This window comes from Malania oleifera, chromosome 8 (genome assembly GCF_029873635.1).
Source record: "Malania oleifera isolate guangnan ecotype guangnan chromosome 8, ASM2987363v1, whole genome shotgun sequence".
In the NCBI taxonomy this organism is placed as follows: Eukaryota; Viridiplantae; Streptophyta; class Magnoliopsida; order Santalales; family Ximeniaceae; genus Malania; species Malania oleifera.
The window spans coordinates 79,890,166-79,910,634 of NC_080424.1; the positions used below are offsets into that span (position 1 = coordinate 79,890,166).

General features: G+C 38.2%; 1 protein-coding gene across 1 annotated transcript; it reads left to right on the forward strand.

The window, feature by feature from the left end:
• Positions 1 to 7,474: 7,474 nt before the first annotated feature.
• Positions 7,475 to 19,434, forward strand: LOC131162759 (isoflavone 2'-hydroxylase-like). Its single transcript, XM_058119362.1, has 2 exons — positions 7,475 to 8,389; positions 19,213 to 19,434. The coding sequence occupies exons 1-2, from the start codon at positions 7,475 to 7,477 to the stop codon at positions 19,432 to 19,434; spliced, it is 1,137 nt and encodes a 378-aa protein (XP_057975345.1).
• Positions 19,435 to 20,469: the final 1,035 nt, after the last annotated feature.

Here is a 20,469-nt window from a genome sequence, read left to right on the forward strand (position 1 = left end):
AATTATGCACCGGCTCCCAGACTGTTTCAAGATGGATATCAGGCACCCCATGGAGCTCAGTAGAGGAATACTACGCCGGCGAGGATCTATGCATTGACTCCAGGAGACGCTGAGACGGCTAGAGACGTGGTCAAAGGTATCATTATTGCTTTACCATATAAAATTGTTGTTTTGTTTAATACAGGTGCCACTCACTCTTTTATATCGGCGGCATATGTAAAAATGACTGGAGTAGAGAAACAACCGTTAGACGTAGAATTATTTATGGGTACGCCGATAGGATCTGTAATAAGATACAGGAAAATGTTTCGAAATTTCTTAGTGAGTGTTCAAGAGAGAGTACTACCCACGGATCTCGTGGTCCTAGATATGTAGGGGTTTGATGTGATATTAGGCATGGATTGGCTAACAACTTATTACACTAGTATTGATTGTCATTAGAAGGAAGTAATTTTTAGACCCCCAGGCGAGCAAGAGTACAGATTCATAGGATCACGCGTATGTGCCTCACCACAGTTGGTGTCAGCCATTCAGGTGAGGAGATTGCTACAAGGCGGTTGCTAGTGATATGTTGCATACATAAAAGATTTTCCAAAAGAAGAATTGAGACAAGCTGACATACCATTAGTGAGAGAGTTTTTAGATGCATTTCTAGAAGAATTACCTGGTTTGCCACCTGATCATGAAATTGAGTTCACTATAGGCCTGTTGCCAGGATCTGTGCCAGTATCTAAAGCATTGTATCATATGGCTCCAGTCGAGTTGAAAGAATTGAAAGATCAGTTATAGGAATTACTGGACAAGGGTTTTATCAAGCCCAGTGTGTCGCCCTGGGGAGCACCAGTTCTATTCGTGAAAAAGAAAGATGGAACCATGAGATTGTACATCGATTATAGGGAGATAAACAAACTGACAGTAAAGAATAAATATCCTCTCCCTAGGATTGATGACTCACTTGATCAGCCTCAGGGGACCCAGGTTTACTCTAGAATTGACCTGCGGTCAGGTTACTATCAGGTGAAAGTTAGAGCAAAGGATATTTCGAAGACCACATTTCATACCAGGTATGGGCATTACGAATTCTTAGGGATGATGTTTGGGTTGACTAATGCACCAGCAGTATTTATGGATTTGATGAATCAGGTGTTCCATCAGTATTTGGACCAGTTTGTGGCTGTATTTATTGATGATATATTGGTCTATTCAAGGAGTTTTGAGGAGTTTGAGCATCATTTGAGGCTGGTGTTGCAGATATTGAGAGAAAGGAAATTGTTTGCAAAATTAAAGAAATGTGAGTTCTAGCTAAGGCAGGTTACTTTTCTCAGCCATGTGATCTCTGAAGCAGGTGTATTAGTTGATCTGAGTAAAATAGAGGCTATCGTGAATTGGGAAAGGCCAAGCAGCGTTCAGGAGGTTAGGAGTTTTCTGAGATTAGAAGGCTATTACCGACTGGTAGATGGCTTCTCCAGACTATTGGGTCCATTAACACAACTTACAAGTAAAAATGTGAAGTTTGATTGGACCAACGAATGTGAGCAAAGTTTTCAAGAATTAAAATAGTGGTTGGTCTTGGCGCCAATTCTAGCTATTCCATCAGAGGAGGACGGTTTCGTAATACATAGTGATGCCTCTTTGAAGGGTCTTGGGTGCGTGTTGATGCAGCACGACAGAGTCATTACTTATGCATCTAGACAGCTTAAAGAATATGAGAAGAATTACCCATTACATGATTTGGAGTTAGCTGCAGTAGTCTACGCTTTAAAAATCTAGAGGCATTATTTATATGGTGGGAAGTGCGAGATTTTTACAAATCATAAGAGCTTGAAGTATTTCTTTACTCAGAAGGAACTAAATATGAGACAAAGAAGGTGGCTTGAACTCATTAAAGATTATGACTGCACCATTAGTTACCACCCAGGGAAAGCGAATGTGGTAACTGATGCTCTGAGCAGGAAATCAGTGGGTCCATTGTTAGCAGCCATGGAGATTCAGCACTCGATTCTAATGGATTTAGAGAGACATAGTATAGAATTGGTAGAAGATAGTCCTCAGGCGTTTGTTGCCAGCCTAATGGTTCAGCCTATGTTGTACGAGAGAATTAAAACAGCTCAGGGTGATAATGCATAGTTAGCAGAGGTAATTGCTAGGGTGCAAGACGATCTGGGTGAGGAATTCAGTATATCAGATGACGGAGCCCTGCGATTCTGTACTATGCTCTGTGTTCTTGCAGATACCGAGATCAGGAGAACTATATTAGGCTCACAAATCCCTATACACCGTACATCTAGGTAGCACTAAAATATATCGGGATCTGCGAGAGTACTTCTAGTGGAGCAGAATAAAGAGAGAGATAACTAAATTTGTACAGTAGTGCTTGACGTGCCAGCAGGTTAAAGCTGAGCACTAGAGACAAGCAAGGCAGTTGCATCCATTGTTTATTCCCGAGTGGAAATGGGATCACGTTTTGATGGATTTCGTTACGGGATTACCACCAGCACAACAGGGGTTGAATGCAATTTGGGTGGTTGTTGATCGTTTGACAAAGACCGCTCATTTCATTCTGATTAAAGTTGGTTATTCCATGGACATATTGGCAGAAATATATATTCAAGAGATAGTTCGCGTTCATGGTGTGCCAGTATCCATAGTCTCCAACCGAGATCCTCGGTTCACTTCATGATTTTATTCTGCATTTCATTGCACAACAAGCTAGAATCCCCATTGGTGGCGAATCCAGCGGTTAAGGAGCCGCTAAAAAGGGGACCTATATCTTCATCAAAATGGCATCAATTAAGCTAGAAAAGTCAGCAGCGCGGATGATCTCGAAGGGAACGACGTTGGGGATGGAGTCAAAGCAAAGATTGGGAGGTTTGTCATCGACCCTAATGAGGTTGACCCACTCTTCAGTGAGGAAAAAGGTGATGAAAATCTTAAGGGATATACAAGAAGCTAGGTGTCATGACTTTGGCTCTAATACCAAATGTCACGACATTGTCTCTGATACCAAGTGTCACGATCCGACTATTTTCACACCGTTGTGAAAGGGTCGTGTGGCGCTAGCTAAAGCACTCTTGTTTAACTAGCCAGCCTATCGTTTACCAACATTCCTCCACGAGAAACTTTCATTAGCATTCAATCCCCTAGAAATGGAAACAGTAAGCATTCATGAAAGCAGTGGCAAGCAAGCAGTAAACATTGAATCTACATAATTCAAATCCAGTTGATTTCTTTGTCATCAAGGAATTTCCACTTCACTAGGAACTTCTGCCACTTCTTCCTTGAGGATATGAACTTCTGGGCTGCAAGGATCTTTTTAACTTCATGTCTGTCAAATGGCACTGTCTTCAACTCTCCTCTGTTTGACTGACTTCTGCTCAAATCGTTGGTGTCGGTGTTGAACGGCTTAAGGCAGCGGACATGAAACGCATGATGTACTTTCATTTGGTTGAAGTGTTGCAGTCTTCTTCTCCCCTGATCTGCCCACTTCTTCATCTTCTTAGAAGCTTTCTCCAAATAGACTCAGGCAAACTCTACATTCTGTCTCCATTCTCTGGTGAAGATGTACGCCTTAAGATTCTTTCATCTGTATGACTCGCCCACTGTGTGAGGTAACAACCGCAGCTGGCCTATAACAAGCTCAAAAGGGTTCTGGTTGGTTGTTGAGCTCCTTTGGGCATTACCACATAATGGAGCCACATCAAGTAGTTGCATTCCAGTCTTCTGGTTGTCGTTGAAAAAATGGCGCAAGTACTCTTCTGGTAGCTTTCTGAATCTCTTCATCTATCTGTTTGTCCTGTCGGTGATAACTCAAAGAGATGTTAATATGTGACCTGAATATCCTGAAAAATTCTGTCAAGAAGTTGTCAGTGAACATAAAGTCTCAGTCATGAATAATAACTTGGGGAACACCCCAAGGTTTTACAACAGTCACAAGGAACAATTGTGTCATCTCCTATACCGAACAGTACTTTGGTGCGGCGATGAAAGTACCATACTTCTTTCGCTCCCCCTTGTCTCGTTGGCAAGTGACACAAGTTTTGGTTTAATCAACCACATCATTCCACGTGTGCGGCCAATAATACCTCCCCAGTAGTTTTGTCATTAGAGTCATTCTCCGTGAATACCCCTCAACGAACTTCCTGCAGTATTTAGTAAGGCCAAGAAAGGAATGCAACTCCTTCACTATCGTGGGGATCTTCTGTTCTTGAATAATCCTTACTTTCTCCATGCTCCTCCGGATACGACCTCGTTCAACCACATGACCAAGGAATTTGTTGCTCCGCTAAGCGAAAGAGAACTTCCCTTTCTTCACATATAGACTATTTCCCGTCAGCCTGTCGAACACCTTCCGTAGATGCTCTTCATATTTCCTCGGAAACAACACTGATGCTTCCAATGGTGTTTTGGAAAGGCGAACACATCCCACTTCCAATTCATCAAGCTATTTCCCTAACTCTACTATCTTAAGAGGCGCCATCCAACATGGCCCTTTATCAGGTTGTTTCACTCTTGATAACAACAACTCGATCTTATGCTCCACAGTCCGTCATGAAGGCAAATTGTGAGGTAGCTTATCCAGTAACACCTCCTTATACTTATCCAACACCGCTAAGATGGTCGTAGGCTCCAGCTCTTGGCCTACTTCTTTGTCTACCACCACTATGGCTAGACATGTCTGCTCACCCTGACCCAATCTCCCATTGAGTTGTATGACTGAAAGGGACTTCCTACCGTCTCCTTTCATCACAACGACTTGCACCTTGCACGTGTGATCTCCCATCAGGCACAGGGAACCATCCAAAGGCATCAGCACTGCCCTCGTCCCCCTTAAGAACTCCATTCCTAGAATGACTAGAAATTCATTCAATGACACCGCTGTGAAATTCGCATGACCTTCCCACCGTCCAAGATTTACAGTCACTTGCTTGGCTACTCCTACAGTAGGTTGGGCTACAAAATTAACTGCTTTCATGCATCCTATATCTTTCTCTAAGGATAAGTTGAGTCTCCATGCTTCTAATTGTGAAACAAAATTATGAGTTGCCCCCGTATCCACTATAGTGTGGGTACTTTTCCCATTGATCCTCAAGTCCACAAACATTAACCCTCTTGCTAGTGTAACTTTCGGTGTTTTTTCCTGCTTTTCCAATGCGCTCACTAGCCGCACTGTACCTACCCTCGGGGCATCATCCTCTTCCTTCTCGCTTTCCACCACTTTTCTAGAAGTGGAAGCTTATAAGGCATTGAGTAATCCCTTGTGTTGAAACTCACTCACTCTATGAGGTCCTCTACACAAGTAGCACGAAATTTTACTCTTCCCCTTTCCATTGGGTGTGTTGAACCCTTGAGACGACGAAGCTTCCTTTGAGGTTGATGATTTAGAGTTGACTCCCCCACTCTTGGGTTTGTCTTTCTTGAAAGACTTTCTACTGTTTCCCTCTTCACCAAACCATTTGGATGAAGTGGTATCATCACCAGCGTAGTCAGTCAAACGTTCTGCAGCAGCTTGTGCAGTTGACAAGTCTTGAACCCTTTGCCTATGAAGTTCAGTTCTTGCCCACAGTTTCATCCCCTCAATAAAATAGAACAACTTGTCCTTCTCTAACATATCCTCAATATCCAACATCAAAGTAAAAAATTGTTTCATATATTCCCTAATTGACCTTGTATGCTTAAGATCTTTCAACTTTCTCCTTACATTATACTCAACATTCTTAGGAAAGAATTGGGCATTGAGCTCTCTCTTCAAGTCTGCCCAACTATCGATTACACAACTTCCATTTTCAATTTCTTTGTACTTGGTACGCCACCAAAATTTAGCATCACCAACCAAGTACATGATCGTAATATCAAACTTGGCCTATTCTAGGGCCATCCTCACAGTACAAAAGTACTGCTCCACATAAAACAAGAAGTTCTCTAACTCCTTGGCATCTCGAGCACTCCTATACGTCCTGGGTTCTGGTACCTTGGTCTTGCTAACTCCCGGAGTGTTGGAGTTCCCCATAGCAAGAACCATCATATTCACCTTTGCATCCAGATCAGCCATCTGCGACTGCAAAGTTTCAACTGTATGGCGAAATTCCTCTAACATGTCGCTTATCAAACCTGTTTGATGTTTTTGTGATCCCATCACTTCATCAACAAGTTCTCCCATCTAGGCCACCTCTGCGGCCACAATGTTGGTTGTTGCCTTAACTTTTGCTTCCAACACGCTGATCCTCTCAGCATTATTTGGTGCCATGGTTACTTACTAAAGCTTTCCAAATCCCACAATGACGGTAACTGAGTTCTCGTAACAACTGAACCATGGCTCTGATACCAAGTGTCATGACTTTGGCTCTAATACCAAGTGTCATAACTTTGTCTCTGATATCAAGTGTCACAGTCTGACTATTTTCACATTATTGTGAAAGGGTCGTGCGGTGTTAGGTAAAACACTCTTGTTTAACTAGCCAACCTATCGTTTACGAACATTTCTCCACGAAACACTTTTATTAACATTCAATCAAATGACAGTGAAAACAGTAAGCATTCATGAAATTAGTGGCAAACAAGCAGTAAACATTGAATCTATGCAATTCATTAACAACACTTCCGTTGACAATGTGTGTTTAGCGGGGGAGGCAAGTAGGCTAAATATGTTGACAATAGCTAGTGAATTTTATAATGACTGATGAACACTCGCCCTACCCTAAAGAGATTTTTATGTAATTATCATCCTAACACTAGGAAACATTAAAGTGACTGAGGAGTTATATTATCTTATTTGGCATACAAAGATACTAATAACAAAAAATAATCCTACACTAGTATTTACATGATGAAAACTCATCTCAAACACACGAGACAAGCGGTCACAGACAAGCATAATGCCCTGAACAAATTAGTGTACTTGAAAAGATTGAAATTGATATTTAAATGAAAATGTCGGCAAAATATGAGCGATACTGTGTCCATGTTGACGCTGTGAGAGTAGGCCCTGATTTAGCTGAACTAGTAAAAAACACTCGTTCAAATGGTGTTATTAGACATTGAACCACGCAACAAGAGAGGAGAAAAAGGAGACGAACTTTAACTAAACAAAAAACGTCGGATATAGTTTTTGACTGGCACGTGTTAGTCAATGGGGCTGATTCAAATTAAAAAACTCTTATTCATCTACCTTTAATATTTTTAAGAAAACACCGGATGGACAAGGGTGCTTTGAATTGCGTCAATTTGTAAAAAAAAAAAAAACAGTTCAGTTCAAACTATTTTAAAATAAATTTTGTTAAAATAATATTAAAATCGAAAAAACCATCAACGTCCCATCAAGCACCGCACAAGTCAATTATTAACGCATTTTCCTACGAGCGACAAGCAATAAATCCTCATTTTCCTCTCCGACACAGCTTGAAAGGTCACTTGAGCCGCGCGCAGCATCGAATTAAATCAACCGGAAAACCAATTGATAATCTTTGTCGGCGGAGGAATGGGAGAAATGCAATTGTATGGTGTCGCTCTCTTCCTCTGCTTCTCTGTTTTCCTTCTCAAGTTCTTTATTCTGCCCAAACAAGGAAATTCCAAAAATCTACCGCCAAGCCCGCCTGCGTTTCCGATCATCGGCCATCTCCATCTCCTCAAGGACCCAATTTTCCTCACGCTCCACTCTCTCTCTCAGAAATACGGATCCATTTTTCATCTCCGGTTCGGGACTCGCCCGGTCCTCGTAGTCGCCTCGCTCTCGGCCGCCGATGAGTGCTTCTCCAAAAATGACATTGTTTTCGCCAACCGCCCCCGCCTGCTAGTCGGAGAACACCTCCACTACAACTACACGACCATGCCGTTGGCCTCCTACGGCGACCACTGGCGCAGCCTCCGCCGTCTCACCACTCTCGAGATCTTATCGACGAGTCGAGTCGGCATGTTCGCCGGCCTCCGGCGAAAAGAGGTCCATCTGCTGCTGAAGCAGCTGTGGGAGATGAGCCACGGCGGGAACAAGTGGGCTAAGGTAGACGCGAGGTCAACATTTACGGATCTGTCACTGAATGGCATCCTGGGGATGATCAGCGGAAAGCGTTACTACGGGAGTGATGTGACGGAGTTGGAAGAGGCTAGGGAGTTCCGGGAAATTTTCAAGGAGTATGTGGATCTTCACGGGAGCTCGAACGTGGCGGACGCCTTCCCAGCGGTGCGGCGGGTGAGTTTTGTGGGAGGAGTGGAGAAGAGGATGAAGAAGGTGATGGAAAAGGTGGATGGGTTCTTGGAGCACCTAATTGATCAGCAAAGAGAAGCAAGGAGCAGAAGCGAGTCAAAGCAAAAGAGGACTTTGATCGGTGAGATGCTGTCACTGCAAGAGTCTGAGCCGGAAATGTACAGTTCCCGGATCATCAAAGGCGTTATCCTGGTAAGTACTTCGTCCCTAAAGAATTATTAATTTCGTTATGCTGTATATTTGTGGAAAGACACTGACCTTTCATCTAATTTGACAAAAAAGATGTTGATTTTTTTATAAAAATTAAAAATTAAGAATATTGAAAAGTTTTACCTGAAATTTTAAGAATTTTAAGTATCCCTCCATAAATTTGTTAAAAAAAATAAATTTTTTCTTTAATTTAATGAGAAATATCACGTATTTAATTGGGTGGAATAGTTGTTTATTGAGATAGGATGCTTAGTTGCGGCGAAAGTAGGTGAGTCAAGAATTGAAACTAATTTTTAAAAACAATGGCGTCATTGGCTCAATTTATTTAATAATTTTTTATTTTTTTCTTTTGACCTTAATGACTCTGTTGTAATGCCACGACTAAAGTAGTTTTTGGGCTGTTTGAATTTTCTTTCCAATAATATAGCAGTTGAAGGAATTTTTAAATCATAAAAGAGAAATTTATTATTGACTATTATATTTAATTGAAACGACCCATTACTAAATTAGTACAATAAAAATTATAATTAGCAGTGTTAAAATTCAAGTAAGAAATAAGCTTTCAAGTTAACTTTACATGCTGTGTTATTTTATTAAAAAAAAAAATTGACTCAATAGTGTATACACATTTTTTAAATAAAATTTTTATTGCATAAAGTCATTACCTAAAAGTAAATAGAAAATTTTTGTTCATATTCAAAAAAGTAGATAAATAATTTTTTTAGTTCAAATTAAAAGCATATAAAGATATATAAAAATTCTTTTTATAAGTTCACTCTATATATTTTTAAATTATAAATATTTAATATAGAGTTGTTAGAAAACATAAGTGAAAATTGCTTTTTTTTTTTTCTTCGGAGAAAAGCTTTGGGGAGGGTTCTTGAAAAGGACTTAGATGCCATGGGACACTATGCCCCTATGATAAAATAACATTGTATTTTAATCAATACAATTGAGACTAGGTGATATAATTTTAGTGTAGTGGTCGCAACTCCCGTGAAACTTAGTATTTTTTTTAGACAAGTTTATGTGATATAATTTTAGTGTCGACTTCCGTGAAACTTAAAGTATTTTAAAATTTTTTTATTTTTAATTTCCTTTCTTTCTTTTTGGGTTCTACCAAATGAGGGAGATGTCCCAACTTTTTGGCTCGACTCTAAAGTGGGGGGTGAGTTAGGAAACACCAAGATAATCACATTTTTGTTAGGGTTTTTCTTTCAGAAAAACAAAAATGTGGGGGAGTTTTCTCTCTTTGGCTTGAGACCCATGTCATCAAAATCCTAAGGGACAACTGTGCCTTTGCCTACAAATATGTGGAACCCGTTTGAATCAAGATTCTTGTTTGAAAAAAAAACAAAACAAAACAAAACCAAAAAAGGAAAATAGAAAGAAAATTTATTTTACAATATTTTTTCTCTATACAAAATATTATTAAAAATAAAAATTTATTTTAATGTAATAAAATTAAGAAAAATCATATGTAGATGATGAGCAAAATCATAATTTTGTTCATTAATTTGTTATATTTTTTTTCTTTTTTACTTTCCTTAATAACCAAACATAAAAATGTGAACTCTTCCATATTTTTCATTATTTTTCCTAATATTTTCCAATTTCTAATTTAAGCTTAATGTCTTTGCTTAAGAGGATTTTTTTGTCTTGATATTGAAGTTTTGAGGGTTTAGGTAAATTAAAGCTTGGTTTGTTCTTGAAACTCCCTTCCTAGTTCAGTTTTGATAAAATAAAATAAAATAAAATAAAAAGACAAAATAAGGTTAGATAGCAAAAGAAACAAAGCAAAATGAGAGGGAGTGCGACATCTGAAGGAAAATGAGAAAAGAAAATTGGAGAGAAATGAGAGAGAAGATTAGAGAAAGAAGACTAAGAAAGATAATCAGAGAGAAATAGGAAAGAAAATAAGAGAGAAATAAAAGAGAAGATCAGAGAAAGAGGAAAGGAAAGAGAAAGTAGAATGAGAGAGAAAATCAAATAAAGAGAGAAAGAAAAAGAGGATCCGTGAAGAGTTTGAGAGAATCCATAAGAGAAGAAAGGAAAAAAAAAGAGAAAGAAAGGGCTGCGAGGGAAGAAAAGAGAAAAAGAAAAAAGGAGAGAATGAGAAGGAGGATAAAGAAACGAAACAAGAAAAAAGGAGAGATAAGAGGAAAAAATGTTTATATTTTATTGGGTGGGACATATGTCACCATTCAGATAGTGACACGTGGCACAACTAGGACCGCACGTTCGGATAACGACATGGTGTAATCCTAGCCGCCCGATCTGTGTTTTCTCTAGATAGTCGGATTGTTGCTACGTCCCATTGTTTAACTAGCTAGCCTATCATTTACTATAATTCATCCACAAACCACTTTCATTATATCATTCAATCAAATATCAGCTGAAGTTGTAAGCATTTATGAAAGCAGTTACTAGCAAGCATTAAACATTGAAGCAATGTAATTCATTAACAACACCTCTGTTAACATTGTGTGTCTAGCGAGGGAGGCAAGTAGGCTAAATACATAGACAATATCTAGTGAGTTTTACAAGTTGATTAACACGCACCCTCCCCTAAAGAGCTTTATATGCAATTCTCACCATGGCCTTAGGAAACACTTAAATTACTAAGTTATACTGCCTTTTTGGCATAGGGAGAAACTACTACTAGAAAATAAACCTACACTAGTATTTACATAAAGGAAACTCATCCGAAATGCATGAGAACAGTGATTATAGGCAAGCATAATGCCCTGGACAAGTTCGACTTGTGACGCTTCCCCACTTTTGCATTCGATGTCCTCATAGACTTTGACGCTAGGTACACTTCTACTTTGTTCATAGCATATCTTTCGCAAAAATCCAGTTGATTTCTTCATCACCAAGGCTGAAATTAGGAATAGCTTCCCAAGAGGGGGGTGAATTGGCTTTTAAAATTTTCTTTTAACTTCTTTTAAGATTCCTTAACTTCTTTAAACACTTAACCAATTCTTTAACTTGTTTGTTTAATCTCACCAATCACACAACAACTTAATATCTTTAATCAACCATACAACTAATAAAACATTCAAACAATAACTCACAATCTCCAAACCAACACAACCATAATTTATTTATCAAATATAAGTTCACTGCAGCATTATTAGATTGATGAAATCATTCAAGATTTAGCACTCTTGGAATACAAACACTATCCAATCAATCTCAAGCTTTATACCATTCAATCACAATATATCTTTTGTTGTTAGCCCTGGATATGAAATTGTAAGCCCTGTAGTTGAATTATAATTTATACTTCGCTGATATAGATTTGCTTCTTCAATATGTTTTTCAACAACACATTCACACTATTCCCAAATACTTAGAATTCAAATTAACTTTCTATTAATCTATCTTTGGGTGTTTAACCAAGTAACGTACTCCTATATGGTTTCCGCAAAGAATGGTTCAACCAATGTACTCCCTTTCGGTTTCCGCAACCTAAATCAAAATCAAATTTAAAGTTTACTTGATTTCTAAATATACGTAGTTTATATGATTTTCAAATTTAAACCATCCACGCAATTTAAATATGCACTAAAAATAAAGAATAGGGAAAGAAAGAGTGAGACAGAGATTTTTACGAGGTTCGGCTTCAACACAGCCTACGTCCTCGCCTTTGACAAAACCACCAAAGGATTCACTAAACCTTTTCCGTTGATGGGTGGAACAAACCTTTACAACACTCATTGGTTAAGGTTAGAGTCCGCCTTCTCCAAACGATATTCCCTCATTCGGTCATTCCTTACATAGGCTAGAGTCCGCCTTTCTAAGAAATATCCCCTTGCTTAGCCAACAATCCAAACACCTTGGAACGTCAACGAACTACTAGAAACACAAGATAAAATCTACATACAAGTATACTCTCTCAAAGAGCAAGTTAGTACAATTTCAGCACTATATACTTGAATGTAAAATATCAATATGAAATAGAATGAAGCTCAAGTGTAGAATTCACCAATATCCTTCTTAGATGAGGATTAGCAGTAGGAGTTTAGTGGAGGAAGGATTAGCACTTCAGAATATCTTAGAAAAAGAGATTTACAATGAGTGAGCAAGAGAACTTGTAAGAACAAGAGTGCTTTTAGCTTCTCAAAACAGAATTTTCAATTCTTGGATATATTTTGATTTGCAAAACCATGTATTTATAGGCTTTCAAACTTGTTTCCATGTTGGCAAAGTTTCCTTAGAAAGTTTTCCAAGTTGTTAGAAAAATTGGAGCTCAAAACGGCTATATTTTAAAATATTAGAATTTAAAAATCTGCCCATTGAACAGTGTTCAGGCACCTAAAGTATCGGAGTTAGTCACCTGAAGTTTTATAAAACTATGATTTTCAAAGTCAGTACATGTTCAGGCGCTTGAACTCACAGGGTCCGTTGCCTGAGGTTGTTCTGTCAGCTGTTAGGTGCCTGAAGTTCTACCATGAACAGTGTTCGCTTGCCTGACAACTTTGATCCTGCTTCAATGTTTTGTCCATACCTTTTATTGTATAACTCCAAATTAGGTTTTTCTTGGTGTAAAAAGAAAGCTAATAGAAATTCCTACAACTCTTCATGTTGATCACTTTTTAAAATAAGCGGAGTTGGATAGAGAAAAAGGCACCTCAATGCGGATGTATAAAAACTAACAACATTTGGCAAAAACTCTTTTTGGTGCTTTCATTCCAAAAATGATTCAAACCCTTTTAAAATAATTTGTGACCCCAAAAAAATATTTTCCAAGTATTTTAAAAGGTAGCTCGGTCTCAGAAGTTAACCTAAGAGCTTCAAAATATTTCAACGATACTTTAAACATTAAAGCACTTACATGAGACTTCTTAGACATTAACATTCTAGGTTCTTGAGTCTCCATGCTTTGTCCTTGGATTGAGTCCATATTTTCTTCAAGCGTCCATATTCTTTGAGCTTTCTCACTTTGCCTTTCTTTGGCTCTTTGACTTTAATATTCCTTGGCTTTCAAACAACTCATTCATGTCCTCATATTCTTCAAGATTTAATATATCATCTTTAAATCCATGGTTTTAACTCATTTAAGCTTCATTTGATCATTGTAAGCACTTTGACCTTACTTTCTCATATATGAGCCCTAAAATATCATTACTCACACAAATACATTAAATTTCACTGTTTGTTAGCATCAAAACAAGATAATAAGATTTTAAGATTTTTAAGCCTTGTAAGGCCAACAAAGGCCTTTCCACTTCACTAAGAACTTCCAACCACTTCTTCCTTAAGGATATGAACTCTTTATCTATAAGAACATCTTCAGCTTTACATCAGTTAGGTTGCACCGTCTTCAACTTTGCTATGTTAAACTAACTTCTGCTCGGATAATCGATTGTCGGTGTTGAACAATTTGAGGCAACCGACGTGAAATAAATTATGCACTTCCATCCAAGTAGGAGGGTCAATTATGTAAAAGGCCTTCTCGACTTTGGTCAAGACGGAGACTGGTCCTTTATATTTGCGAAGTAGTCTCCTATCTCATCCTTATAGTGAACTGATTTGTTAAGGATTGAGCTTAACAACCACCAAGTCACCTACGTTTTAAAGTGTTGTAGTTTCTCCCCTGATCTGCCTACTTCTTCATCTACTTAGAAGCTTTCTCCAAATAGACTTGTGCAATCTCTACATTCTATCTAACATTCTCAAGTGAAGATGTACACACCTTAAGATTCTTCCTTATATATGGCTCGTCCACAATGTGAGTTCATAGCAGCTACTAGACAGGCAACACGCTCAAAAGGTCTCCTATTGGTTGTTGAGGTCCTGTTGGACAATTGAAACATAACTAAGCCATATCAAGTAGTGTGCACCCAGTGTGTTCAAGTTGGTATTGACGAAATGATATGCAAGTACTATTCCAGTAGCCTATGAGTGATCAAATCTCTCCACTTGTCCATTTGTCGGTAGGTGTTATAACTTGAAGAGATGTCATATGTGAATCAAGGATTTTGAAAAGTTTTGTTTAGAAGTTGCATTAAATTAATCGTGAATCTCGATCAACTAACAATATCTTGGGAAAACACCACCAATATTTCACACCAACATTCGTAGAGAAGAATTGGTGGGTGCCAAATCTCTCTCCTTTTGCCGAACATTTACTTTGGCGTGACTATGAAACATACATACTTCGAAAACTTATCCATAACACAAAGTATAGACCCTGCATCTCTCACTCTAGGTAGGTTGGTGATGACGTCCATTGAGACACTTCCCACAAGTTGGATGGTACTAGTAGGGCTCTAGCAGCCTGCATTCTTCCTTCGCCTCCCACCTTTCCTCCCTGTTGGCAAGTGAGACATATTCGAGTATAATCGACGTGAGCATCATCACGCATGTGTGGCCAATAATACTCTCTGCTTGCATAGAGGCCAAGTGTGTTGCAATCCTCGGATTGTTTTTCGGCCCCACACGGGATCATGACACTTTTCTCAACAAATGTTATCTTTCATCAGATACCACCCTCGTGGAACAAAGAGTCCGGTCTACCATGGGTCCATTCAGAAAATCCATCTTCCATCCAGAACTGACGTTCTTCTTTTTTCCCTCTTTGGTTGACTGTATTAAAGGTTTTGCGCAACTCGATATTTGGCTAAATTCTCCCTGGAATGCACTCCTACATCATCATGGTAAACAGTACTCATGAGTTAAGTGTGCTACCGTCTCATGGGCCGCTATAGCTCAACCTTCTACTCGAGTATATCCATGACTTTGGTTCAGCAACACGCCCCTCCTTGTGCCTCAAATGAGAAATAAAATGTTTTCTTTTGCCAAAATTCCTACAATTGGCCTGCTACCTCCGGTGTTACTTTGGTCCGTGCGAGAAGAATGACTAACTCCTGAGTTATCTATTTTCATCAAACCACAACTTGACCCAAGTAAGTGCAACCTCTGCACACAAAGAACGAATATATCACCACTACATCTTCCCTTCTCTTAACCTGTGTTACTTAGCCTACTTAAATCCTTATGACTCTCGTATGTAATAGGATGCCCATCTGTAACAAGACCCTCTCTCTAAAGGTGAAGTTCTAATGCAATCTATTTGCACCTTGAAGGTTTTCCATGCATCCAAAAGAGCAAGTATAGAAATTTGTCATTATGGCCCCATCCTGGAAGTCATCAAAGGCTCTTGCACATTTCTTCAGTTCCAGTTCCAGTTCCACCCCTAAGACCCTTTCTTCAGTATTTTTGCTTCATAGGAGTTTGTTCCTCCTCCCGTGAATACCCCTTTAACGACTTCCTGTAATAGTTGGTTGAGGCCAAGAAAGGAAACGCAACTCTTCCACTATCCAATTGGGATCTTCCCATTTGATAATGACCCTAAATAAAGAGAAGGCTTGATCATATGACTAAGTGAATTTGATACGTTTTTTCGTCTGAGCGAAAGAACCTGTCCTCTTTCTTCCCATACAAAACTGTTCTCCCCTTTAAGCATATTAACAAAACCACTTTCCATAAGCTTTTTCATGTTTTTCCCTCTAGAAGTGGAGCGGTTGGACAAACACTATCATCCAGGTACCCTACGGCAAACTTGTGTGAGGTACTTACGAAATACCTAGTGTTTCATCAATGTATAGAATGTTTTTGCAGGCGCATTCGTCAACAACCCAAAAGGCATCACAAAGAAATCATAAAAAGATCAATAAAACGCCCCAATAGTATAACCACATCACATAAGTAAGTCTTGTTCGGCTCACCCCCAGTAGCAAATCCTTACTTATAGTAGCTTGACCTCAAGTCAAAGTTTAGTGAAGTTATTGGCATGAACCTCAACTGTCCCAACAAATCACACTAATCAATGGAATAGGATACGTTGTTAGCACTTTTTCCACCTTTTGAGCCGTGGCGGTCGTCCTTACAACACATTCGTGCATGCCTCCTATTCATGTTTTCTCCTAAACAACAATGGTGCTTCCAAATGTGCTTTGAAAGGCAAACATATCCCCTTCCCAACAACTCATCAGTTGTTTTCTTAGCTCCGCTAAGCTTTTGAGCGCCATTTAAATATTGGCCTCTTAAAGCTCCACACCCTCGTCGTGGAGGTAGTTGTGAGTTTTGCTTATCTGGCAATCACCAGTCCTTGTACTCATTTCAAACATCCCTTAGGGGTGGTCGTTAGCCACTAGCTCCTAGCCTACTTCTTCATCTAATCTACCAACAAGCGTGACTAATGATATGTTGCCTACGCTTTCTACCCCTTCCTTGAGTTGTATGCTGAAGGAATGTCCCATCATATCTCCCTTTTCCCTTGCAACGGTTTGCACTATGCACGAAGTGATCTCCCTCATAAATCAAGAGAACCGCAAAAGACATTAGAACACCTTTGTCCCCCCCCTTTAGGAAATTTCCATTCCCAAATGCACTGAAGTCAACCAATGGCACTTGTGAAATTCCGCATGACATTAACCACTGCTCAAAAGCCCTTCACAATCACTTACTTGGCTAGTTGGCTATTGAATTTACCACTCTTCAATGCAATCGTGAATGCTATTTTCCAAGGGATAAGTTAAGCTCCATGGCGCCCTGTTGGCTAGAAAAAAATTGTGAGTAGCCCCGACAAACTCCCACATAGCGCAGGGTTTCTATTCCCATTGATCATCAAAGTCCAACAAACATCAAAATCCTTTTACTTGTGTAACTTGCAACTATAACTTTTTGCTTTGCTTTTTTACAATGCATTTATTTTGCCACACCATTTGGTAGTTTTCACGTTTTTAGAAGTTGATATTTTATGTTTAAGTAATGTTTTAGGGTTTGATTATTTGCTTATTATATTAGTCCTTTATTATGGCAATTGAATTTTCGTCCACATCATTAGCATATCAATTTCTAGTATTTTCATATTATTGAAAACGCTCCTTGATATAAAACTAATTTATTCATATTTATTTTTATGAGTCCCCTCTTGTGGCTATTGATTTCTCTATAGTGTGTTATATATTACCTATTAGATTCAAGCTTTAATTGTTTTCCATAATTAGATTTCTTTCCCTTACATGTTTATAAAAGTCATAATTTCTAGATTTAATTTTGTTTCCACATTGTCATTGTGTCTATAAGTGGTAATACTCTTCGATTGTTTCATACTATGTATAGTATACATCCTATATTTATTCTAGGGATTATGTCTCCATAAGGACTATTGTCGTAGAACCGTTATTTTATCTTAGGAATTAATTGTTTCCCTATGTGCATATATTGAGGTTTTGATTACTTATAAGTGAGTATCATTATATTTATAGAATGTTGATATCTTACTATATGCTTGTGTATTATTATTACGTGTAGTATGTCATTATTAGTATTACTGTTATTAGTATTATTATTAGTGTTATTATTGTTATCGTTATTGTTATAAGTTTAGTATTATATTATCATTCCTATTTTTGTGTGTATATCACTACTATCTATTAGGTGGGTTTATTATTAGGATATGCCATTAGGTATTATAGCAATTTATTATTATATCCCTGTTATTATCACACATATTAGGGTAATTTAATTTCTTAGGTTATTATCTTATTAATATATATTAAAACCTCCCACACTAGTATTTTCCTATAAAAATTTTATATATATAATTTCAAAATGTTGGGAGTGTATTTTCTTAATTTTTTCCCTATGATTTAATTGCAAGGGGTATTAGCCTTTGGGCATCACGTACCCTAAGCTCTGAGGGAATATATGTATATATTTATTTATTTTCCTATGTATTTATAAATTCATAAAAAGGAGTAATGTAAAGATTTATTAGATTAACTTAGGGATAATTTTAAATTAATTAGGTGCCGTTCTTAAGAACGGGCGCGTAGGGGGTGCTCGTACCTTCCCCTCGCGTAACCGAACTCCCGACCCCAACTCTGGTAATGTAGACCGATTCTACTCCTAACGGGGTAGTGATCATGTGTTCTAACCGCACTAAAGGTTAGTGGCGACTCCTACACCATATTTTTCCTGAAAATATTAAAATAATTTTAATTTCGCCGCCCGAGGGCACACGCGCTCCCGGGACGCCGCGACAAATCTATCTGTATAAAAGTCCTCAAATCAATTCCTCATGCATGCATGATTCATTCCTACATATCCCTATTTATATGCATGTATGCATACATACATACATACATACATACATACATACATACAAATATAATTCCATTAACTAATTAATTAGTTTTTTCTATTTATAATCTATTTTTTCCATTGTCCTAGATAAAACATTATACTTTTGTATAATATTATTTTTCCATTTCTACATGTGCTTTATTTGATAAATTATCAAGAATGCATTAATAGGCAAACGATAATCCTTTCATCCCCAAATTGACTACTGCCTAAGTAGGTTTGAAGGGCTTATTTAGAGTTCCGATCCATATATATATACATAGACACACACACACACACATACACTTCTATATAATTAGGAAAAAACTCTCAAACATGATTGTCTTTTAGTAATTAATTCGTTTATATTAATATGTGTGTAGCATTTACCAATTCTTATATGTTAGAAATTGAAGTAATATATGTGGGCATGTCATTGTGTTGGATTCAAACATTGAAAGAATAACAAAATACATTCAAATTTTTTTAAATATTCAGTATATTCTTACAATGTAAATATATGCTTGAAAGTAAAAAGATAAAGGGAAAGAAGAACCTGGGCTTTCGGCCAAGAGCAGGGGGAGACTGGGAGAGAGGATCCATCGTTGGAGCAGGATGAGGGGAAGAGGAGGAGCTGGAGCGGACTTGCAGCCGATTGAGAGCAGGGGGAGATTGGGAGAGACGATCGCTGGAGCAGGAGGGGAAGAGGAGGAGCTGGCGCAGCGGCTGGCGGCAGAGAGCAGCGGGAGAACGACTGGGAGCTGTTCGTAGAAGCAGGCAGCGGGGAAGGGGAAGAAGCCAGGAGATCGACTGGGAGCTGTTCGCGGGAGCAAGCGGCGGGGAAGGGGAAGAAGTCAGGAGAAGAAGGAATGATATCTCGTGGATAGCAATAATAGGGTTTTTGGGCATTAGTGACGGTTTCAAAACCATCACTACTACTCTCCGTTTATTTTTTTTATAAATAAGAAAGCATTAGTGACAGTTCTCATATTCGTCACTAATAATAAGGCAATAGTGACAAATTTTTAGATTCGTCACTAATACTGTGAAGTAAAATTTTTTATTTTTTTTAAAAAGTAGAAGTATTAGTGACGGCTCTCAAATCCGTCACTAATAACGGGCCAATAGTGACGAATTTTTAAATTTGTCACTAATCCTCTGAAGTAAATTTTTTTTTATTTATTTTTTAATAATAGTAAAGACGGTTATTTAATCGTCACTAATGTTTACCTTTTAGTGACAGATTTAATTCGTCATTAATACCACAGAAATTGTTACTAATATTTTCCCGGGATAAATTCTGCACGAAAAATATTTTCACGCGATTTTTTCAGGTTTTTAGTGACGAAACTATTAGTGACGAATTCATTTTCGTCACTAATAGTGTTGTATTAGTAATGGTTTCAACAACCGTCACTAATACCCTACTATTAGTGACGAATTTGAATTTGTCACTAATATTTTCGTCACTAAAAGCCAGTTTTTTTGTAGTAAAACAAATATTTAAATTCCAAAGAAATACTTAAATAAACAAAACTGAAATTATCATTAAAAATAACTTGAACAAGTATTAAAAAATAACAAGGGAGAGAGAGAGAGGGAGAGAGGGAGGGGAAAGAAAAAACCAGTCGTGAAGAGCCTCCTCCCGGGCTAAAGCTGCTGCCAAAAGAGCTAAAAAAAAAAAAAGACTAAAGAAAACCCTAGAATAGCCTACCTAAAACTTCCTCTTTGACTTTTCAAAATCAACCCAAATAAAAAGGAACTCCCTAGCCCTTTAGCTCCAATTGGGTGCCCCAAGGAAACACCCGCGCATGGGCCATGCAACCCTCTCACGTGGGCACATCATTTAATGGGCCTTTATTCAATTTTTTTTTCTTTTGTTAACACAGGGTCCGTTTTGCACTTTCAAGCCTGATTTTGAC

What these genes read in the sequence shown, in the direction of transcription:
- LOC131162759 (XM_058119362.1), top strand. Translation starts at nt 7,475, where the DNA reads ATGGGAGAAATGCAATTGTATGGTGTCGCTCTCTTCCTCTGCTTCTCT. An exon ending in TCATCAAAGGCGTTATCCTG is followed by an intron (nt 8,390 to 19,212) that starts GTAAGTACTTCG and finishes GATTGAGAGCAG; the next exon opens with GGGGAGATTGGGAGAGACGA.